At 33.2% G+C, this 25390-nt stretch overlaps 1 protein-coding gene across 5 annotated transcripts in view; it reads right to left on the bottom strand.

Annotated features, from left to right (window-relative positions):
• The window catches only part of nompB (intraflagellar transport protein 88-like protein nompB), a 63978-nt gene extending 51160 nt beyond the window's left edge, over positions 1–12818 (bottom strand). The window contains exons 1-2 of one of the 5 annotated variants that reach the window (XM_076448673.1): positions 12796–12818; positions 8746–8853 (exon numbers count right to left, since the gene is read on the bottom strand). In XM_076448673.1, the coding sequence (XP_076304788.1) occupies positions 8746–8829 (84 nt within the window). In that variant the 5' untranslated portion in view covers positions 8830–8853; positions 12796–12818. Of the gene's footprint in view, positions 1–8745; positions 8854–9017; positions 9095–12296; positions 12605–12795 lie in introns of those variants that run through there. The other 4 variants (XM_076448670.1, XM_076448674.1, XM_076448671.1 and 1 more) reach the window with 4 other exon arrangements.
• Between the last annotated feature and the right edge of the window lie 12572 nt (positions 12819–25390).

Raw genomic sequence — 25390 nt, 5'->3', positions numbered from 1 at the left:
ACCAGATTCAAAGAACATAAAAAGTCACCTTCACACGTTTTCGAACACTGCAAGTCAAATAAACACAACATAACCATAGAAAACACTCAAATACTAAATAAAAAAACAAATATAAACAAACACAAAATTAAAGAAGCCTTACTTATACAACAACTTAAACCCAAAATAAACCAATATAAAGGAACGCCTTTATACCTATATTAATATAATAAAATTATATATTCAAACATCTAACACCGCCCTCTACGTTCCGACACTTAGTTGCACAACACCTTTCAAACATGTGGTCAGCTTCCAGTCAGTTACCTCTTTCTTTGTGAACCTGACGATGACCAAAGAAGGTCAAAACGTTGTTCGCTCTTCTATGTAAAATATTTTCTCACCCCAAACGAGCCGTTTTTGCATATATATTAAAACAGTGATATTTTCTCTATATAAGCAAAAACAAAGAAACTGAGCAGCATACAAGTTCCTGTCATAATGACAACATGCTAGCATAATATCTTAACTACTATATATGAAATTATACAATTATATAAAAAATGAAGCACAAATCAGAGCATTAAACTACATTTATTTCTGGTATTTCTGACGCTAAATGTTATTTTCCTACTCTGAAAGTTTGTATTTTTCTGATAGATTCTTACATTCTCTCACACAGTGGCTTTTGCCAACTTGTACTGCTCTTTATATGCATACATTTTCTCCTGCCACTAGCCCTGATACTACCATCTACCCTCATGTATGATAGCATTCATATTAGTATGTGAAAACTCTCCACCAATAGGTGTTCAACACAGCTCTTAGCACAGCTGATTCCCTCTATGCAGTTTATTCCAACTTCACTTTAAGAATGGGCAACAGAAAAGAAAGAGACACCACAGGTGGGGAAAAAGGGTGGGAAGTGTGAGCAGAGGAAACTATTGCAAACACATTTTCAGTGAAAGAAAATATTAACTTCTGATACAATACCTTACTTACACTCATAAACTAGCTAGAATCTCACATTAAATTGGTGGAGGAACCAGGGTGACAGTACCTAGAAATAACCCAAAGGAAGCTCATAAGTTATATGAATAAAGAGTATGTAAGATACAACACAGGAGACCATCCACACTACTTCTAAGCCAAGTACAAGAAATAAAATTAAAGAAAAGCACCATACATTTAAGATATTGAAATTGACTGGTATTATAGAAAATGTAGAAGGTTACAGATGATCAAGAAAGTTGGTAAAACAGAAAAGTAGGACATACAAAAAAATGTGTCTGAAAACATTAAAAACAACAGTAAGGATTTTTAAAAATAGATTAGGGGTAAACACAATGTTAGGATTGGGATAGAACCTTTGAGAAATGATAAGGGAAGGCTTGCATCTGATATTTATTAAATTGCTAGGTTACTGAATTTTTTTTATAGTTTTTACTAATGAAGACACAGTATTCCTCATCTTGAGCAATTTATAGATAAAAACAAAGATGAACAAGGCAACTGCATAAATTTTGAGCTTGTTAAAATAAAACTGGAAAGTTTAAAGAATGATAACAGCTGTAGGAAAAGTTTTGGAAAGTCTGATAAAAGATACTTTACAAAATTATTTAACAAAGTTTAGAATTTTATCAGATAGTCTATATAGTTTCATAAAGGGTTTTCTTGCCTACAAATCTTTTGACATATTTTGAAAATGTTACTGCACATGCAGATGAAGCTAAAGGTACATATGCAAGACTTTGATGATGTCAAGGTCTTGGATGTTGCTGCTTTACAAAAGGATTTACATTTAATGAGTTTGGCACATAAATGGCAAATGGATTTTAATTATGATAAATACAAGATATTGCATGTGGATTATCATCAATTGGATTTCAAGTATAATTTGAATGGGAATAGCCTTAACAATGTCATGAAAGACAAGAACTTTGGTGTAATGATTGATCAGTCACATAAACCATGAAACCATGAGTGCTGTTGCTAGTGGCAGAGCAAATAGGATTTTAGGTTGTATCTACCAAAATACTGAATACAAGCCTAAAGAAGTTATAATATCATTGTATAGATTGCTGGTTAAGCTACATTTGGAATACTATGTTCAGTCTTTGGCTCTTTACCTTAAGAAAGATGCTGAATTTTGGACATGGTTTAGAGGAGGTTCACTAAAATGGCACCTGGGATGAAGGGGTTGTCATATGGAGAGATTAAAATCCTTAGAACTGTTTTCTCTTGAAATAAGAAGAGTTATAGGAGATTTGGTTGAAGTGTTTAAGATTGTAAAAGGAATTGTTAATGTTGATGCATCAAGATTTTTCATAATTAAAAGTAAGAATTATAGAACTAGGGAACACAAATACAGATTTAGGAAAGGTAGAACCTGTCTTCAGCTAAGACAATTTTATATTTCAAATAGCATGGTTTGCCTAAGAATAGGTTGCCCTTGTATATTTTATAGGCAATAAATTTGAGTGAGCTGAAAATAAAGCTTAATAAATATACAGTTGATAAGGGCTTATTTTAATTTTTTTTAAATTCATTTATTTAACAGTTTCAGTATGGCTTAGAGGATGGGACAGCCAAGATTGACCAACAGCTCCCTTGTCCCTAAACATTATATGTTATGTTAAAAAGGAAGTAAAATGCATTGGAGAGTCTAGAGCAGTGGTTCTTAACCTTTTTCAGTGTTTGCACCCCTTTCAAATCAGTAATCATTTCTCGCACCCCCCTGGAAACTTAAATATAAAAAAAGCTAAAAATACAAAGTTGATGTAATCAAAAATTTTTTTTTTAATCTTCATACATACAGCATACCTTTTTTCAAGACAAAAATTCAGGGTACATAATGAAAAATTAATTTCAATGTTTCTTCTTAAGAGAAATATAAAGCATACTCTTATGTAAAAATATAGATTTGCTTTAATTATTCATGGACATACTCGCACCCCCTAGGGGTGCGGGCACCCCTGGTTAAGAACCCCTGGTCTAGAGCAATGCAGCACTATAGACAGTGCAGTAGGTAATTATAAAACCTCATTTCGAAAGGCAGACTCTTCCTAAGCCAGTCAAATTAAGGAGAAGCAGGGATTGGCAGTAATCCCTTTCTCAAATGACTTGTGTAAGTAAATGAGTGTTATGTCTGGTGAGAATGTATGTATGATGCAAAACCTACAAGTAATCTTAAGGAATACCCCATCTCAGTTGTGGACATTACAATGTGTGTTTAAAAATAAGTATATCTAGTCAGGTAACACCCACAATAGAGCACCATTTGTATATGCAGAAAAGGCCCCTATAAAAAAGAAATGTAAAAAAAAGTAGCACATACCACCTAATACAAAAAACCATGGAGCTCAAGATGATGGGAGATAGATAGTAGTCTGTAGAGCAAGAAATGGCCAGGCAAAAAAGATAATGTGAAATTAATGTATGAGGAGTATCCACATGCCACTACTAATTATATCCTCTACTGGACAACAGAACTAGGCAGCCAGGAACATAGTAAAAAGGCAATGGGTCTGATGTGCAGAGAATAAGAATATACAACAATCATCAGGAGAAAGAGAAGTATAATCCAGGTGAATAAGCTGGCATATCTAACTCATAAGATGAAACAGGAGAACTATCACATTCATTTACTGAATAAACAAATGTGAATGGAAACCACAGAAGGGAGCAGTGTGAGTCACGTAACAGCAGAGAGCCCAGACAGAACATATGAAGTGATATAGATGGGAAAGATGATAAAGGTGTGAAATGCAAGAGAGGAAAATAGAAGTAAAGATGAATATCAAAGCCCCTGTTGAAGTGTTGCCACATGCTCATTTGAATTCTATCACTCAGCTGTCTGACATGAAAACATGTTATGGTAGGTGGGAGTATCAATGCTAGTGGCAAAAGAAAATGTGGACATGCAGAGTGTCAGTACAAGTCAGTAAAAGCCATTCTGTGAAAAGAGATATTGTATTGGATATTTTAGCATTCTCAATGAATGTAGAAATTGTATATTTTCTAATATACATACAAAGATATAGTGCCAACTTTGAACACAAAACATTGTATGTTTTTCTTATAGCAAAGCCACACTGGGCTATCTGCTAAGTCCACTGAGGGGAATCAAACCCCTGGTTTTAGCATTGTAAATTCGTAGACTTATCGCTGTACCAGCAGGGGGCACTCTGAACACAAAACATTAGTGACTTCTCAACTGAAGATTATTTTACTTCAAATTGTCCAAAGTAATCATAGTAGCACAAAATATTTTTTATATAATTAGATTGATATGTTTTCACTTAACTCAGATACTTTTCCTTTCTATAAGTTCTTTTTAACACAAACAAACAATGAACCAGTTTAATAATATTTTCTGTTCTAAGAACATGAAAGAGATTCACACACTTTACTGTCATCTCTCTAAAGGGAAACATAAATACTTGTGTGATTTTGCAGTTTAGGATAAGTATGTTGTGTTGTATTGGACATATTTCTTCCCAAACACCCACCATGACCTATATTCTGCTTTTCTCAACATAGTTTAAAACATCCATCTGCTCTTATACTACAAGCAGATGTAGCCCCCCAAAAAAGCTTCAAAACAATAATTAATAATATTTATTAACAGCTAAAATTAACTCAGAATTTTCCATTGTAAGACCTGAGCTGGTTTAATTAAGTAATTAGGTGAGTAAAGTCTAGCACAGACCAATTACTATCACGTCATTGCTCATACTTAAAGAAATGGCTATAAAATATTTTTCTACGAAATTCAACAATTAATGTATCTTATTGCATAGAACATTAATAACCATTTACCTGACACTGACCTCAACCACTATTTATTGAAAACCATTTCAGATTTACACTATTTTTATTAGCTATGCTGTTTTCTATTTTGTATTTATACTATAGTTTGTATATATTAACTTAGCAATTGAACAAGTAAGCTAAAGTTCACTGTAACATAGCTAAAATATTCTCAAGGTACTATTCAACAACTTTTAATTATTTTGTCACTAATGGTATGAGTATAACTGAGATTAGCTGCTAAATTTTGAACACCAATCCAGACAAAACATTTTTAAAGTAATCAAGCAACAGCTTTTTTTTTAATTAAATATGAAAATGATTTAAAAATTCCTATTATAAAGATATATAGCACAGAACATTGTAGTCAGTGAAAATAAAGCTTAATAAATATACAGTTGATAAGGGCTTATTTTAATTTTTTTTAAATTCATTTATTTAACAGTTTCAGTATGGCTTAGAGGATGGGACAGCCAAGATTGACCAACAGCTCCCTTGTCCCTAAACATTATATGTTATGTTAAAAAGGAAGTAAAATGCATTGGAGAGTCTAGAGCAGTGGTTCTTAACCTTTTTCAGTGTTTGCACCCCTTTCAAATCAGTAATCATTTCTCGCACCCCCTGGAAACTTAAATATAAAAAAAGCTAAAAATACAAAGTTGATGTAATCAAAAATTTTTTTTTAATCTTCATACATACAGCATACCTTTTTTCAAGACAAAAATTCAGGGTACATAATGAAAAATTAATTTCAATGTTTCTTCTTAAGAGAAATATAAAGCATACTCTTATGTAAAAATATAGATTTGCTTTAATTATTCATGGACATCCTCGCACCCCCTAGGGGTGCGGGCACCCCTGGTTAAGAACCCCTGGTCTAGAGCAATGCAGCACTATAGACAGTGCAGTAGGTAATTATAAAACCTCATTTCGAAAGGCAGACTCTTCCTAAGCCAGTCAAATTAAGGAGAAGCAGGGATTGGCAGTAATCCCTTTCTCAAATGACTTGTGTAAGTAAATGAGTGTTATGTCTGGTGAGAATGTATGTATGATGCAAAACCTACAAGTAATCTTAAGGAATACCCCATCTCAGTTGTGGACATTACAATGTGTGTTTAAAAATAAGTATATCTAGTCAGGTAACACCCACAATAGAGCACCATTTGTATATGCAGAAAAGGCCCCTATAAAAAAGAAATGTAAAAAAAAGTAGCACATACCACCTAATACAAAAAACCATGGAGCTCAAGATGATGGGAGATAGATAGTAGTCTGTAGAGCAAGAAATGGCCAGGCAAAAAAGATAATGTGAAATTAATGTATGAGGAGTATCCACATGCCACTACTCTTATACTACAAGCAGATGTAGCCCCCCAAAAAAGCTTCAAAACAATAATTAATAATATTTATTAACAGCTAAAATTAACTCAGAATTTTCCATTGTAAGACCTGAGCTGGTTTAATTAAGTAATTAGGTGAGTAAAGTCTAGCACAGACCAATTACTATCACGTCATTGCTCATACTTAAAGAAATGGCTATAAAATATTTTTCTACGAAATTCAACAATTAATGTATCTTATTGCATAGAACATTAATAACCATTTACCTGACACTGACCTCAACCACTATTTATTGAAAACCATTTCAGATTTACACTATTTTTATTAGCTATGCTGTTTTCTATTTTGTATTTATACTATAGTTTGTATATATTAACTTAGCAATTGAACAAGTAAGCTAAAGTTCACTGTGACATAGCTAAAATATTCTCAAGGTACTATTCAACAACTTTTAATTATTTTGTCACTAATGGTATGAGTATAACTGAGATTAGCTGCTAAATTTTGAACACCAATCCAGACAAAACATTTTTAAAGTAATCAAGCAACAGCTTTTTTTTAATTAAATATGAAAATGATTTAAAAATTCCTATTATAAAGATATATAGCACAGAACATTGTAGTCCTTCTTTACCATTGACAGCTTTATTTACATGACTGTGTCAATTTCTTAATCTATTTTTTACAAACAAGTAAATTTACCATGAAAACACTTATATTTGGTAATCACTAAGATTTTGGATGTATGCAGTGTAACACAAGTCCCTTAAATAGGGTTTAATAAGACTTTGGCTATACGCAGGGTAACATAAGACCCTTTACTTTGCTTTACTAATATTTTGGATCGATACAATGTAATATGATACCTTTCACTTTTCTTTACTAGGATTTTGGCTCCATGCAGTATAACATGAAACCCTTCACTATGGTGATTCTCACAGCAAAGGATCAGTGTCTGTATTGTTAAAATAACTTCTACCATTTTTTGTATGTAGTATTCCCACTAAATTTATGAAGAAAATAATAAACAAGACTTCCATACATGTACCACCAAACATTTCACTAATTATTTTTCATTACATAACCAATGCACTCTTTATACATTGAAAGTATGTGAATAATCATATACTGTATAAGTAGTTTTTAATCTCAAGTTTACATCTCATGATAATAAAGATATTTTCAGTCCAAAAAAAGGAAAATCTTAATCACTTATGAGATTTTTTGAATAAATTCTTAAATTAATATTGTGGTGACAAACTAACAAGAAAAATGTAGACACAGACTCTTGGTACTTCCAACACTCCAGACAGAACTGTTAAAAAATACGAGCAGTTCTGAGTCTAAGAGAAATTTTAAAAATATATGAAAACCCATGTGCAAGGGATATTTCATTAATATTATTTTTAAATTTAAGGGATTTTTTTAAATCAATAATAGTACATAAAACGTTTAGATTATGAGCAATGTAGTTGAAGGTTCCAGAACGGGTCTCATGATGTGCAACTTCATGGAAATAACTGGCCTGCAACATTAGTGTGTATGAAAATTACCAAATCCTTTAAATTCAAAAATAATAATAAAATATCCATCATACATGGGTTTTCATATTTTATTAGATTTCACTCAAAACTGCTCATGTTTTTAACAGTTCATGTCCAATTGACCAACTTTTTTCAGTTAATCAGTGGTCATAAAGGCTCATGTAAATCACAAAAGTATTAAACACCGTGAATCACAAATATACATCACTAAGGAAATTGTAGAGATTTTCAACAAACGTTATACTTAATTTTTAACATTTTGTTACATAATAGATTTTTAAAGTCTCAACTTAATTTGATTTCTCAAGCTTGTTTTTGAAAGTACAGCCTTCAAACACAGCATAACCTTCATAAATATTTATATTATCATGTAGATTTATTTGTCAAATATTCTATCTTACAACAGTATGCACAATAATTACCACATGGTAGACAGTATACAACCTTGAAAGCAAAGGCAACCATTCTAACACAATTTGATTAAATTAATCAACATCTGTATACCATGAATGAAAAGAAATTATATTTACTGGGTTTTGAGTTACCCTTCTAGTTATATGCTGATGTATTATATATTGTGACTGTTTTATTAAAGCAATGTAACCAAACTTGCATATGCATCATTTGTTTAAATCATATAAAGCCATTACCTATCCAATCCTCTCTCCTGAAGGATTAGGAGGTAATAATAAAAAAACTAAAATTCAACCACCAATAGCAACATATAGCAATGTTGTTGGTTTTTAAACATTTTACAAACATATCCATAAAAGCAAGCTAACTGAGCAATAAATGAGCAAACTTTAATAACTGATTTCTTCATATCCAAAAATAGATGTTTTTCAGATGACTTAACAGTAAGTAACCTCCATGAATTGCACCATAAGGTAAAAACACAGATCTTCAAAAGAAAAGTCTTCCCTGCATATGCATTGTAAAAATTCAACATAGATGAGAGCATATACCCTCTCATTAGATAAAATTTTGAATACACCCATATTTAGAGAAATTTCTAACATAATCAAAACTGTTTCTATTCAACTTGATATCTTATTATGAAGAAGCTTACACTCATGTCCAGTGCAGGATGATAGTCATTATATCCAGAGTACAGATCATCCTCATCTGATGGAGCTAAATGAATATCCTCCATTATTTTGTTGTAAAATGTTGAAACCTGTAGAAAAAAAGAAAAATTACAAATATGTACTTCTTGAAACAGTGTTTGATCTGGAAAAGACAGTTTTATTTTTATAACAGGGTGGTTGACTGACTGTTTTGTTGAATTTCTGACATAGCTACCATGCTGTAGTGGGGGTCAACACTTTGTAGAGGACTTACTTTTCACAAAGATGGGTATGCAACAACAGCTTTAAAAAACAAAATGGTTCCTTGTTGAATGTTATTAGAGTCAAGCATTGGGCTGGTAAAATAAATCCATAAAACACAGATATATAGAGAAGATCAGGGTATTAAGAAAACTTTTATATTACAATACCTACATGTATGTACCTCAAAATGAACCAATAATACCAAATGTGGACTTATGGATATAACTATAAATAAAAGGTATAATCAGGATGTTCTATGTCACAAATATTGTGAAGTACTGCAAATTGAAATTGCTGATGTTGAATCCTAAATGATTAAGCCTATTTTTCAACAAATTTCATATAATTCACAATCCAAGGGTCAGCATTATTGAATTTCAACTAGTAACACAAAGTTGATGAATAAGAATATTACCACCAATCTTGTTTCTCTCCAACATCCTGATAGCACTTGTATAACACTAATTCTTTATCATTCAGAAATAAAATTTCCAATTAAATTAATAATTAGAATAATCAAGTTTATAACTTGAGCACTTAAAACAATGTTACTAATCCTGCAACAATGATTCTTTATGACAGCATACATGTAAAGTACAAATGAATGTATAATAAAAGTTTATATATCTAATATCAATAAGTGTGTTAATTCAAGACTATGGTAAGAGATAACATTTCAATGCAAAATACACTGCTTACATGTACCAGCTCCAAATTTAACTTTCTTCAGACAAATACTACACAAGTTATAAATGGTGTTCAGCTCAAGTATCCTCATATCTTAAAAATTATTTCTAAAAAATTGGGATATGTTCTAGATTTTAGAGCTTAAATTGAGTCATGAAAGTTATTATGTACTTGAAAAACATCACTTCCCTACCAGAGAAAAACATGGGTTTACTTTGGTTGCTAAAGCAGATGATGCAAATTATAAGTTAAGCATAGAAGTTGTACACATTAAAAATACATGTAAAAAAAATAAAAAAACGACAGCATTGCACTCATAAAAGAAAGACAAAATTCAAAGGTTACTGTTATAGCAATGGCAAAACTAGTGTATAAATTTGTCTTTGGCCCTTTAACATAGGTAAGGTAGGGATGAACTTTTAAGTAATTTTTTATAATAAGTCACTTGATAATTAACTATATCAAAAGGTTTTAAAAAAAATTGTCACTTAAATAATAAGATGACTATATAAGAAGTTCCTGCATTCCATTGGTTATAACTCCCAATCTGTAACATATTCATTAGTGGATTAAAGTGTTCATACACACAAGATAACTAAGAAGCCATTACCAGCATCTGGAGATTCTGCTACCTGGAGCCCCATGTTCACTATACAACATCATATCAAAATGTGTATTTCACTTCTTAAAATAACTTTATTCCAACACTAATATGAAATCACGGGTGAAATTCTGCCAATATTCATTTTATTGCCATCACTTAGTAACGGGACTATTTTATTTGCTTTTCATTCAAAGTGCATGCCTTTCATTCTACTATCAAAAATCAGGCATGTCAACATTCAAAATTTTAAAAAAATTCATGAAATATTCTTCAAATGAACCAACAATATGGGGTTTTCTTGACAAAAATATCATAAGAATGTTATTTAGCAGCTTCAATGTGAATAATTATTAAATAAATCAAGTAGTCTCAATTGGCTGTGTGATCAATAAGGCTGGTTAAATACACCCAACTGACATTTTAGTGGCTGAAGTGCTGTTATTTGTACCTGAACCTAATATTAGCATTACAATGTGTTTTTTGTTATTCAATAGAATGAGAAGCAAGAAGAGTTGCACCAGACTCAAGTTTTTCAACTATAATTTTTTTAATTTATCTGTCTGTTTAATACATAGTTGTTCCTTTAAAACCATCAAATAATAGTTGTATGTATTTTCTTTCATTAAATTACAGAGGGGCGAAATCTTTTGTTATATGCAGGCATAAGTACCAGCACTTTATTGAAATTTTTACCTTCCTGTGTGTAACTGTCACAGAAAACATGAAAATGGGGTACTCAACATTAATTTACTGAAACAAATATCTAATACTTTGCTGTTCTGGTTTAACTCAGTAAGTCTTCAGCAATGTTCATTTCCAATAACAGATGGTACATTGGAGCATGCAAATAACAATTATGAATAGCATGAATGTGTTGCTCAGTACAGTTCTTAAGATAACCAACCATATTTGGATAACAATAATACACCAATGCTTTTAGATATTTCAATAACCTGGTGCATCATATCACTAATTACAAGTTTACTGGGAACATCATTCTTTCAACATTGATGTTGTCATACTGACCACTCAAGGAGAAAAAAAAAACACCAAAGGCATGACAAGAAGCAATAAGAAGACACATTTCACTGTTGTCTTGTCACATTTAATTAGTGGTAACATATTTCCCCAACAATAATTATTTGGGGAAGGAAGCTGTGCTCTGGTATGATTGTATTGGTATCATCATGTTCTTGAACAGTTGTTTTCCATTATTGCTGCAAAATAACAAAATTTGCACCATTTCTTCTTTTACCTTTGTACTTCTTTAGTTTCTAAGAAAGAAATTACTATAGAAAGTGATATGTGTGTGTTTTCCTCATAGCAAAGCCATATCAAGCTATCTGCTGAGCCCAGCAAGGGGAATCGAACCCCTGATTTTAGGATCGTAAATCCATAGACTTACTGCTGTACTAGCAGGAGGCAAAAATAACATGAAATTTATGTCAAATGTTTTCATGTAAGCCAACCAGTAACTCAAAACAGGAGCAGTCTCAGTCTCAAGCAATTGCCCAATAGATAAGACAGCCCATGACTCAATAACTGTGCTACAGTTGTGGTTTATACTCAAGAGCATTTTATACACAATTTTTGTTGGCTTTTTTTTTTTTTTGTAATGTTATCTTGTAGAAGGTACTTTTACTCTTAAAGTATTATTAATTAACGCTATTAGTAATATACCCAAGGCTAAAATTAAAAATACTCTTCTAATGATAACAAAACATTTTGAGTAAACTATGACATTTGAACTTTATTGTGGTCCCAGGCTTGTACAGCGATAAGTCAAGGGATTTACAACTCTAAAATCAGTGATTCGATTCCCCTCGGTGGGCTCAGCAGATAGTCCGATGGTGGCTTTGCTATAAGAAAAACACAGACATTTTATTGTACTTTTTTTTTACCGAAGTTGCTACTAGTCTAAAGCCGTTGTCGATCCATTCTGAACTACATTATAATGACATATTCGATTTTAGGATACAAGTACCACTGAAAACTCACCTATCAGTATCACTCTCGCTTACGCTGAGTTACAGTATCAATACGTTTCAAATTGTTTGACTAGTTCTAGTATTTACTATTCATAATTTACGTACGTTAATAATATTACACAACGTAACTTTAAATTATTTTTAAAAAAATAGTGTTAAGATTACAACTTAAACATAGAAGAACTTATAAAAGTTAAAAACAGCCAAGGTAGGCCATATTTCTTATAATTAACTTTAACTGTAAATAACGTGCAACAAAAATGACAATCTTACTTTCAACTAAAATATTTTTAATTACAATCAATAATTATTGATAAATCAAACAGCTACCACCAGATGGCAGGAAATAAGTAAAGAAAAATGCAGGTAAATTGATGCACATTTATTTCTAAAAAACTTAATGCTCTCTCATCTTAGCAAAATTAAATAACATGTTGTAAGATGAAGAAGAGTTGCATTATAATAAAGTAGCCCTGGTTAGTATTTTTTTAATGATTAATGAGATATACCTAAATATCCGCTGTGCCTTAGTCAAGAGCGTCGAGAGCCAGCCCGTGCTTGTGGGCAAACATTCTCGCCAGGTATTATTTCTCTTTCTCTCTCTCTCATTTTAAACATTTGAAATAACTTATTTAAAATAATTTCCTAAATTATAGCAGCAATGAGCTCATAAAGAAGAAAAAATCATAGCAGCAGCTGTTTTTAACTCAGAGTATCAGCGTAAAACGTTAATGAAGAAACAATAAATATCGATTAAATCTATAAAGTAATAAATCTATATTAATTACTACTAAAATTATCATTTCAGTCATTCTTAATGTATGAGGGCCTGGAATGGCCAGGTGGTTTAAACGCTCGACTGGTAATCTGAGGGTCGGGGGTTTGAATCTCCGTCGCACCAAACATGTCCGCCCTTTCAGCCGTAGGGGCGTTAATGTGACGGTCAATCCCACTATTCGCTGGCAAAAGAGTAGCCCAAGAGTTAGTGGTGGGTGATGATGACTAGCTGCCTTTCCTCTCGTCTTACTGCTAAATTAGGGACACCTAGCGCAGATAGGCCTCATATAGCTTTTCGCGAAATTAAAAAACAAACAAACTTAATGTATCAGGTGTCTATATGCAGAAAAAGCCAAATTTCTATACTTTTTTGTTATTAAATGGAGATATAGCCTGAAAGTTTAATTAATCTTTCAAGCTCGTACTCAGAATATTTGAAAGTGGGTTTCTAATTTGTGATATAAAAAGTTAATACGCATCGTACAAAACACAATCATCATTCTAATGCTGTCCACCGCTAGTACAGCGGTGAGTCTACGGACTTACAACGTTAAAGGTGAATTTTCAACAAATTTAATAATTGCCTTCGAAACTGTACTTTGGTTAGGTATAATTCCTGTGTGGTTGCCATATTTTTAGACACTTTAGTTTTTGAGTAAAAAATGAAACAAAATATGCGGGTCCTCGAACTCAAGTTAATCTCGGTCGTTCGGCTGTTTCCGTGACGTTTTAAAACAATGACATAATAGTTGCGAAACACGCTTCGTTGCGCGCCGACCATTTTGTTTCTTTCAGTGCTGGTTTTTTATGTAAATCTATCGGTGCTTTTTTCGGATTACATACTTTGTGAGACTATTTTTTGTCTTGATATTGCTACTTTATGTTTGTTTTATGATAACATGGTTTACTACGTTGCTTGTGGTTATAAAAACGGTTCGGCTTCTTTTCGTTCCGTACAAGAAGAAGGAACCGGCAAGGTGACGACAGTGTGTGCGGATGGTCAATAGGAAGAACTGGACTCCTTCACACCATGCAAACCTTTGTCAAGATAACTTTGAACACTCATGTTTTGTGTCGGATCCCACTGTTTTGGATTCCGTGGATTTTAAGTAAGATCATAGTTTTGGACAAACAGTATCTTTAATTGTATGTTAAATTCAAATATACTATTTTAGGTTTAACTGCATCTTGAAAAATACACACTCCTGACTTGGCTCCTCATCACCGAAGGGACAATTCAATTCAACAAATTCATAGTGTGATGCTTCCAAGACATCGATATTCAGGCAATTTCCATCAAAGCCTCGAGTCTGGGTAATGCACTCTTCATCTTTTAATCGGTTTGACACCTTTACTGATGTCGAGAAAACCCACTTGTAGTGAAATAAATATGCAAAAACGGCTCGTTTGGGTTGAGAAAATATTTTACAATGAAGAGCGAACAACGTTTCGACCTTCTTTGGTCATCGTCAGGTTTGACACCTTGTCGTATGAGCGACAACAAACGCACTCTCTCCTGGTTGGCATCTCCTCGCATAAACCACACCTACACCTTGCACAAACATACGGAATATATCATATAAATTATACATTTATGGTAAATATTAAATTAACTATTCAGATTGCTACATCTAGTTTGATTTTATAGACAAAATTATGATGTATAATTTAAATTCATTTTGTTGCGAGTCAAAAATACCCGGCACAATGATTGTGGAAGGGCCGAGTATTAGTTACCATAGTCGGCAAAGTATAAACAAATAAGCGTGCGACTCGTAATACGAGGGTCGCGGGTTCGCGCCCGCGTCGCGCTAAACATGCTCGCCCTCCCAGCCGTGGGGGTGTATAATGTGACGGTCAATCCCACTATTCGTTGGTAAAAGAGTAGCCCAAGAGTTGGCGGTGGGTGGTGATGACTAGCTGCCTTCCCTCTAGTCTTACACTGCTAAATTAGGGACGGCTAGCACAGATAGCCCTCGAGTAGCTTTGTGCGAAATTCCCAAACAAACCAAAAAGAAATAAACAAATAAAACCCAGTCTGTGATACCAATAATTTATAAACACCAGACAGGTTTCGAGATGCTTAAAATTGCACGTGAAATAATACAGACCATATTTGTTGTCATGACTTAGGCTTACCATTCTTCCACTGGAGGTATGACCGACTCGCAACCGGCCTGGGCGCTATCAGTATCACTCACAGTTCCGCTATTCTCGCTCGTGAAACTGTCCTCATCACTAGAACTTGTCAGATCTAAAAAAGTAACTGTTCTAGGTTCGTTCAGAGTAGGTTTGAATTGATATGGCGCTACTCGACACTGTTCAGAACACAAAGTCAAATCAGACTCCGCCTCTGTTTCTCCGTAAGCACTGAGCATGTTTATTTACATTCAACGCGCTGGCGTTGGCAGTTTGTTTGGCAACTGTTACGTCACAGTACTTTTCCTAGCGGCAAACGTAAAAACTAAAACGTTCGGATTGCTTCTCAGAAATGGCTCTTTCTGCACCAAGTTCTATGTTTCATTTATTAGCACATATTTTTTTATAAAAAATGTGACCATGCAAAATTAATCAGTATGAGTAGTTCTTTTGACTGCAAAGTTTTCTTTTTTCTGTAAAATTCACCTTTAAAATCAGCAGTTCGATTCCCCTAGGTAGTTCACCAGACAACCTGATGTGGCTTTGCTATAAGAAAATACACACATTCTAATGCTATGGCGGATTGAGGCATGCCTAACCATAATTTTTTAACAAAAAACAACAACAAACAAACAAAACAAAGATGTAAAATTTAATCTAGAAACAAGTTTGCATGAAATAATACTGAAAAACTGCATGGCTGTTCACACACATACAGAGAGAAACAACCTCAAACATCTAAGTAATTATGCTATTGTTACGTATTACATTTCATCTCGGACTAATCTCCAATTTATTATATTACGTATATTACATATTACGATTTCATATAGTCCGATATTTTAATTTTAATTTAGATGTTAATTGAAATTCGATATGTATCAAATTTACGATATTTGATAACAAGGCTTATACACTCATTTTCTTTATCAACACAAATATACTTTTGTATTAAAAAATACAGCTTATAATGACGGTTATTACTAATAGTTAATGCAAATGATGATTTATATAAAAGAGGTTTACAAACTTACAAACAATACTGAGTCTTATATCCGGTCTGGAACTGAATCTTTTATCAACGTTTACGGAGAGCAAATTAATTCTTTGTTAACACAGCTGTACACTTCTCTTGACAACTAGTTAGCTTGAAGAACCGTAAGTTTTCACTCACAACAATATCTAATGTTCTCATAGAAATACTAACGTCTGAAGTTAATTCACTGAAGTTAAAAGGTTTATAATGTTCGAAATCTATAATAATTTCTGGGCAAATTCGGTAGATTCCGGTTAACAAGCGTTAATCACAATCATACTCTCAGTATTTATAGTATACTGACTGTAGCTGACAAGCAATAATAACTGGCTCTCGGCATGCCCATTTAATATACCATTCACGCGAGATTCTCCAACGTTCAACAATGTTCGAAAACACACTAGCATCTTGGTAAAACAAATATTGTTGATTCTTACTCTCAAAAATCTTTTACAAATTTAGAGAACAAAACACATCCAACTATATATATATATATGTCGCATCCATCTAACTGAAACAAACGTGAGTATTAAAATAAATGCATAATGGTGACTCTGTTACATTACATGAGAAGCTAGAGTTAAATTTGCATAAATATGAGTGTTTATTGTAATAAAGTATTGTACTCTCTACATGGTTATTATTTGTTAAATTATATCACTTACTTAATCAACTCTGTATAACAATAGTATATTTGCTATTTCAGTCATTGGTTGTCATATATGTATGCACAAGTGAAGTAACTTATTAGCATGCTCTTTTCTTCTGGGGTGCTTTTCCATAAATAACTTACACATAGTTAATGTTGAGAGCAGTGTCATAACGATTATATACTAAAGCTAGAGCACTCAGTCTTTCTTTGGTTTTTGTACACCTCAGGTAATTATTTAGCCAGCAGACAGAAAATGCCAAACATTCACATAAATATGAACTTAGTGGTGGTGTGGCAAAAAATTTCAGTACCATAAAGATATTTAGTACAATGAAGAACACTTGTAAGCAGTGTGTGGAAACTGTCCTGATGAGGTATAGAGAGCCATCTTGTCTTCCATTGATAAAGTACTTCATCAAAAGTATCAGGATTTGCGAAATTTTCCTTGTAAAAATATACATATGTGTGTGAATTTTGATGGAATAAGTTTCTGAAATAATATTGCTTACTTTACATGTGCATCAAATATATAGGAAATATTACTGTTAATGAGGCCAAGAAAAGGAATGATTACTGTTTTCTTAAAGTAATCATCCACGAAAATATATTCTGCATTTGCACGTTGGGCTTAATGTTGACTAACTCACGACATGCTAGATTTAATATTATATTTGTTTGCAATAGTACTAATGTGGTTGAACATACAGCTTGAATATTCATGTATGTTCACTCTTATTGAAGTCAGTTTTTTACGACATGTTTCTGTTATGGAAATACCAGAAACAATATCTTGGCTCGTGCCTTGCAAATTTACCAAAGCTTCTTTCAACTAGCAAGGGGAACTTTGTAAACTGATAAACAAAAAGTCAAATCAAAGGATTCCAGTATTATAAAATAAACAATAGTTGTCATGAAGTTATGAAGTTATCATCTCCATACACAATAATCTCTTACGTGTGAAGTACGAATGGATGACAAAAACAGAATCTTTCCCAAACCTTCAGTATTCTCAATCCATCGTGTAATTTATAGCAGAATTAGTAGCAATCCATTGAGTAGCAGAAGACGTCATGAAGCTGTCGCATGCCAAATACCCTTTTGGTAGTTCCCGACATTTAAGTGAGAATATAATCTAAATAGGTTCAAATTGACAAATCAATAGGAAATTTCTAAATTAAAAATTCATGAACAGAGCATGGAGGAAAGAAGGTACCTCAGTCGAACCCGCGAAACATTTTTAAAGACTTGTCCTGTTATTTTTTCTGGACGCTTCAGATGAAGTAATAGATTTGTTGGCACATAACAAATTTATAGATTCAATAATAAATGAGGTTATGAAATTAGACTCAGAAAATTCTTTAGTATAACTTAAATCTATTAAAATAATGGAAAAATAGAAAATAAAGGATCGTTAGATAAAACAATAGTAAAATATTTATCCCTGACACATAACAGTATTGGAAAGATGAAATGTTAGACAACTAGTTACACAAAAGTGATATAAACCAAAAGAAAATAAATGTTTTAAGTATAGCTTGAAAGGACGTTTTATTAAGAACTACAAATAAAACCTCCCCTTAAAGGATGTCAGAAAAACGGAACTGTTGTAAAAATGGCCATCTCACTTGAAACTGTGGGAGTCAATGATAATTACTAAATCGATTAGATTAATCCAATATCTCAACAGTATCAAAGAAGAAGAAAAAAAGAGCTAACCACATATTAGAAAAGAAAGATTACCTGGAATTGTGTGACAAAGGTTTAGAGAGAGAAGTCATCTGCTTTAAATGAGATAATATGTTCATTATTTAAAATACTCAATCCACGAGTCGATTGGAGTATATTAGTCAATACTGATTTTATAACTGCTAATTTGCAGCCCGATTTGTTTTTTGTTTTTTTTTAATTTCGCGCAAAGCTACTCGAGGGCTATCTGCGCTAGTAGTCCCTAATTTAGCAGTGTAAGACTAGAGAGAAGGCAGCTAGTCATCACCACCCACCGCCAACTCTTGGGCTACTCTTTTACCAACGAATAGTTGAACACGTTAACCCACCTGGCCATGCCGGACCGCAACCCGATTTGGAAGTTAAAGGTTGGAAATGCCTCAAGAGATGAAGAAAGAAGATGGATTAATGCAAATACCAAGTTATAGCAAGAATCTTATTGTAAACACTCTTTTAACAATGAATACATCCGATTAACCATCACATTTTAACGTCTTCACAGCTGAAAGGGCGAGCAGGTTTGGTTTGATGGACATTCGTACCCGCGATGCTCAGATTGCGAGTAGAATGCCCTTACCACCTGACCATGTCAGATTGTATGATAGAGACATGAGTGTAAAGTTAGACCTGCTTCAGCTGGCTTCATAATCTATAACCAGGAAATTCCTTACGCTATATATTACAACACCAGATGTTGAACTTACAATGATAACAAGCAGAACAGTTACTGTGTCACCAGGAAGTAATATACTCATACTAAAACTTATTATGAATAAATTAACATTCAGCGACTAAGAGGGAAGAACGTATAATCAAACACTCAGCATATCATGAGGAATTAGTGATTGTAAGAATTAACATAGATCTGTAGAGACAAAATGTCATCGTGGGTTAAGAACACAGCAAAGTATGAAATTAAATTCGAGACAGGATAGGAAATTGCAAGATGAGCAGCTGTACAAATAGCACTTCCATGTCAAATAACATCACAAACACATACCTTTGAGATAAGATGTAAGAAGTCCGATGTCACATAAAATAGTCTCACATATAAGAACTATATGACTACATCTGTAGAGGTTTTAAAACTGAGTGAGACTGCATGACTTGCTCAAGAAATATCAAAATATATTTTCCATTGGGCCTCATAGTTTAGGCTGAACAAGTAAATTATCTCATAAGTTTGGTCCTGAATAAGTAACCTCAATACGTCAATTTACTAGATGACTCCCACTTGTACAACAGGCTGAATTTTTCAAAAATACGGAAACCTTGAGGAAATAAGGACTAAAGGAACTAGTCCTTAGGCATCACACATAGTAACTGTCAAAAAGAAGAATGGATCCATAAGATATTGTGTGGAGTACAGAAAAATGAATGAAGTAAAACAAAGGATGCCTTCCCACTGCCAAGAACTGGCTCAACTTTAGATGTTTTACTCTAAATGAAACTGTTTTGAGCATTAGATCGGAAAATTGGATATTGGTAAGTACAGGTCAGCAAATCCAGCAGAGAAAAGATAGCTTTTATTAAATTTATTGTGGTAATATACTGTGCTAATGTTTGGATTATATAATGCATCATCTACATTTCAATGACTAGTAGAGTGAGCTCTCTCTCAACTACCATAAAATATGGTTTTTGTCTTCTTGGATGAAATGGTGATACAGGAGAAAACCTTTGAAAACATTTATAATAAGCTAAGAAAAGCGTTGAATTTGTTGAAAAAATAGAACCTCAAACTAATTCATGATGACGTGAAAACCCGCTTGTAGAGAAAAAGTATATATGCAAAAACGGCTGGTATGGATAGAGAAAGCACTATGTAGAGGAGCGAACAACGTTTCGACCTTCTTTGGTCATCGTCAGGGTCACAAAGAAAAAAAGAGGTAACTGACCGATAGCTGACCATATGTTTGAAGGGGGTTATGTAACTGAGTGTAGGAATGTAGAGGGTGTGCTCAGATGTTGAATATATTTATTAATATAGGTATAAAGGTGTTCATTTGTATTGGTCTATTTTGGGCTTGAGTTGTTGAATAAGTAAAGCTTCTTTAATTTTGCGTTCGTTTATGTTTGTTTCTTTATTTAGTATTTGAGTGTTTTCTATGGTTATGTTGTGATTATTTGACTTGCAGTGTTCGAAAACATGTGAAGTTGACTTTTCGTGTTCGTTGAATCTGGTTTCCATTTTTCTACTTGTTTCTCCAACATAGAAGTTGTGGCAGTTATCACATTGTATTTTATAAATAATGTTGGTGTGGTGTTTGTCAGTGTAGTTTTTACATAGTATAGACCTCAGTTTTATGCCTGGTTTTTGAATAAATTGGTTTTAATTGGAATGATATATTTTGCTACTACTTGTTGCAAATATTGGTTATTTTTCTGTTGATGTCGGGAATATATGATATGCAGCAGTATATGGTTTCGTGATTTTTTAAATCATGGGGTATATTTCCTTTTGTTGGTTGATATTGTTTTATGTCTAGGTGTGTGCGTATAATGTTTTATACAGTTTGTGGAGAAAACTTATTGATATTGATGAAGTATTGTTTTATTTTGTCTAATTCATCGTTAATTTTATCTGGTGAGCATAGTTTTATGGCTGTGTTTATTTGGTTTCTTAGGATGTTGAGTTTTTGTTTTGTTTCATGTGCTGAGTCCCAAGGAATGTACAGTCCAGTATAGGTGATTTTTCGGTAGATTTCTATTTTATATTGTGTATCGGTTCTTGTAATTTTGAGGTTAAAAAACGATATGTGATTGCTTTTTTCCTGTTCACATGTGAAGTTAATGTTGGGATGTATAGAGTTAATGTGATTCAAAAAATTAAGTGTGTGTTCTGTAGATGTGAACCCCGCAATCGTGTCTTCTACATATCTGTATCAGTATAGTGGTGGATGTAATGCTGTGTTAAATGCTTGTGTGTCAACTCGTGTCATAAAAATATTGGCTAGAATTGGTGATACTGGATTGCCCATGGTTAGGCCATTTGTTTGTATATAGTTGGGGTTGTTGAGCATTAAGTTTGTCTTCATTGTGGTGTATTCTATGAGAGTTGCTGATTGGTTGCTGGGAATGTCTATAATTGAGATAGGGCCTCGGATAAAGAGTTGTAAGGCTATCTTGCAGGCTTCAGGGGTTGGAACTTCTGTAAAGAGGGATATGACATCGAAACTGGCCATTAAGGCTTTATGATTAAGTTGATTAAGATTAGATTTAAAATTAAAAGAGTCTTTGATGAGTGAACTGGCTGATGTTACACATTTGTAGAATGCCCATGCTATGCATTTACCAAGATTGTAATTAAACGATTCATATGTGGACATTATTGGTCGTAGTGGACAATCTAATTTATGAGGTTTGGGGATCCTGTATGTTTGTGGTGTGTGAGAGTCAGTCTCGTGTAGGTAGGAATAAAAGTGTTTTTGAAATTGTGTTGGCTTTTTCCATTTTTAGTAGTATTTTGTTTAGTTGCGTTTCGTATGTCTTTGCTGGGTTTGTGTGTATTGTTTTCAATTTGTTTGTGTCTGATAGGATTTTCTTCATTTTTTGGATCTATTCACTCTTGTTCATTATGACTATAGCGTTTCCTTTATCTGCTTTTAGAATTTTAATGTTTTTATCTTGTTTTATGTTTTTAATGGAATTAATGTCTCCTTTTGTAAAGTTGTTTTTTCAGTTTTCTGTTTTATGAAATTATGTTGATGGTTTTGTAAGAAAAGCTTTTGAAAAAATCGTTTAAGATGTTGTTTTTAGGTGTTGTTGGATAATATAAATTTTCAATTTTTCCTGGGAAGTTTGGCTGTTGGATGTCAATAGAATTGTTAAAGTTGTATTCTTTCTGTTGGTTGTTTTTTATTGTTTTTATTTTCTGTGGAAAGTATCACAAGTCTCCTGGCTAGGTCTTCTAAACATGTTTTTATTTCTAAGGTTGGAATGTACCTAGGTGCTACTGAAGGCTTTCGAGGCAATCTTTTCCAACCCAACTAACAGATTTTTGAACCGCTTGCTCAGACTGCACAAAACTTTGTTCACAGGTCTTTTACAAAAACGAAACTTTTTGGACACAAATATAAGAAAAAAACATGACAAAACTGAAGATTTCAATGAAACGGTACGTGATGGGCAAATTTGGATGTGATTTTCGTGATCAGCAGCCAAAACTCTATAAGAAACACCCAACAATGTTCAAGAAGCAGAAACTTTGTTGTGCAGTGTATACAGGGGAGGGATAAGAGAGAACTCCTTTTTGGTTAATGTGCTGGTTCTGTTAGGCTACACGAGCTAGTGCGTGCGTTTGTCAATGCTCAAGCTATTCAGTCAGTATGTTTGTTGTCGATCATTTATCGAGGAAGTTTTGCAAACAAGTAATTAATTAAGTTTATTTACGAGTTAGATATGTTATTAGTTTTTGGAATTTCATTGAAAAGTTTGTGAAGTTAGGCCTATAAGTGAATATAACCTGTACAGAAAGTGATAGAAGAAATGAATTAATAAGCTACTGTTACATGGACTGGACATTTTATAATTAAAAAAACACACCTAAAGACACCTTCCAATGATAGAACATATTATAATAACACATTTCATTGAAACACATCATTCATAACTTCAGTAAGCAAAAATCCTACCTTATTTCAATTATTGGGTTTTATACCGTATGATTGTCCTAGCTGCTGATAATGAAATGATGATTATACATTGCAAAGCATATGTTTTGTTGGAACATACCAAACAATACCTTAAAAGCTCTTGAAGAGATAATAATGATATTCGAGCACAAATTAATATAATCACCTACTTTGGTTTGATGATGTTATGACAGAATTGGCTTTAGTTCTCACATTGTGGCCATAGTTTGGACATTTAACGACTGTATGCGTAGCAAATCAGTTCATCAACATTTCTGTGCTGTGAGCCTGTACAATGCAATGTGACTAAGTTATGTTCCTCAAATTTTTTTTTATCTAATATACAATAATTATTTCCACATTCATCACTTTGTGTGTGTGTGTGCTTTCTAACTGAAATGTTATAACTAGGAAACAAAATTCTTGATGACGAGAAACCCACTTGGAATAAAAATGTATCTCAGAACGGCTGGTATGGGTATTAACACTTTTATTAATAAACCAGAGAACAATGTTGGATTTCTACGTGCTTTATATTGGCCCGGCATGGCCAGGTGGGTTAAGGTGTTCGACTCGTAATCTGAGAGTCGCGGGTTTGAATCCCCGTCGCACCAAACATGCTTGCCCTTTCAGCCGTGGGGGCGTTATAGTGTGATAGTCAATCCCACTATTCGTTAGTAAAAGAGTAGCCCAAGAGTTGGCGGTGGGTGGTGATGACTAGCTGCCTTCCCTCTAGTCTAAATTAGGAACGGCTAGCGCAGATAGCTCTCGAGTAGCTTTGCGCGAAATTAAAAAAACAAAACAAACAAAACGTGCTTTATCTTTCTCAAGTTTTCATAGGTCCTTCTCCACAATGAGATTATGAATAATGAAGGACTATCTTACGCGGTCATCGTCGAAGTAGGTCGAAACGTTGTTCGCTCCTCCACGTAAAATATTTTCTCAACCCAAACGAGCCGTTTTTACATATATATTTCTCTACAAGTGGGTTTTCTCGACATCACTGATTATCTTACGCGGTCACCATTCCGTAATAAGCCAGATCAAATCTTGGTCAAGCTGCCAAATTTCATATTGTGTTTAAGCTATAGTATTCCTTGTGAAAAGAAGAAATGCACATACGTGAACTACTTTCGCATAAGAAAGAGGTCTCGAAGATTTTGTTGGATGGAATGTAATATAAGAAAAATCACAAAAGGAAAAACAAATAAGCTTCATGAATGCAAATAATTACTGTTTATTTCGTTCTCTATGCACATTTATTTTACAGTCCTACCGAGTTGAGAAGATTAAATAAAATGAAAATAAAACCAAATGAACTTTAATTTAAAATGAAATTTAACTGAAATATGCTCCTGATTTACCAAGGTAACAAAGTGACTTTCACAAAGCAGAGACGAACTGCATTCAGTAATGGGTGAATGAATCTGAAGAACAAAAACTATATCTAAAATTTACATTCTCTCACTTTGTAGCTGATAAATTAAAAAAATTAACTGAAACAAACAAACAAAGAAAAATTATCTGCTTCATAATTAGATACACTCTATAACTCAAGGTCAAGAAAGATGCAATACAACTATCCCATAAAACAGTAAGTACGTTTTTGGATTGGTCAAGCTATAAAAACTAACACTTTAAGCTGAATTTTATATACGATCTCAGTAGGATGTAACACATTTCAAAATACAGCTTAGAGAAATTCAAATATTTGAATACACCAACTGTACGTATATAGCATTAATTTGACTCGTCCACATCAAAAAATCACAACTTTGAGATGTATATAAAATATTTTCACTATTGTGTGGCTTGATGGTTAGTGCGCTTAACTCATACTCTGCGAGTTTGAATCTCGTCACAGTAATGTTTTCCATTAAGGTGGGGGCGTTATTATATTAAGCTAATCCCACTATTCAAATAGAATAGCCCAAGAGTCAGTGATGGATGATGTAGACTAGCGCTGCCTTCTAAATTAGGGACAACTAGCACAGGTAGTGCTCGTGCAGCTTTGGATGAAATTCTACAATACCAAATAAACATTGTTGTGTATAACATAGAGCACGAATAAACACTTATATATAATTATGGCTATTTTACCAATTGATGCAAAAATAAATAGTATTTATCATATTTGAATT

Source organism: Tachypleus tridentatus, chromosome 8 (genome assembly GCF_004210375.1).
Source record: "Tachypleus tridentatus isolate NWPU-2018 chromosome 8, ASM421037v1, whole genome shotgun sequence".
NCBI classification, from domain to species: Eukaryota; Metazoa; Arthropoda; class Merostomata; order Xiphosura; family Limulidae; genus Tachypleus; species Tachypleus tridentatus.
This window is presented reverse-complemented; position numbering and strand designations above follow the sequence as displayed.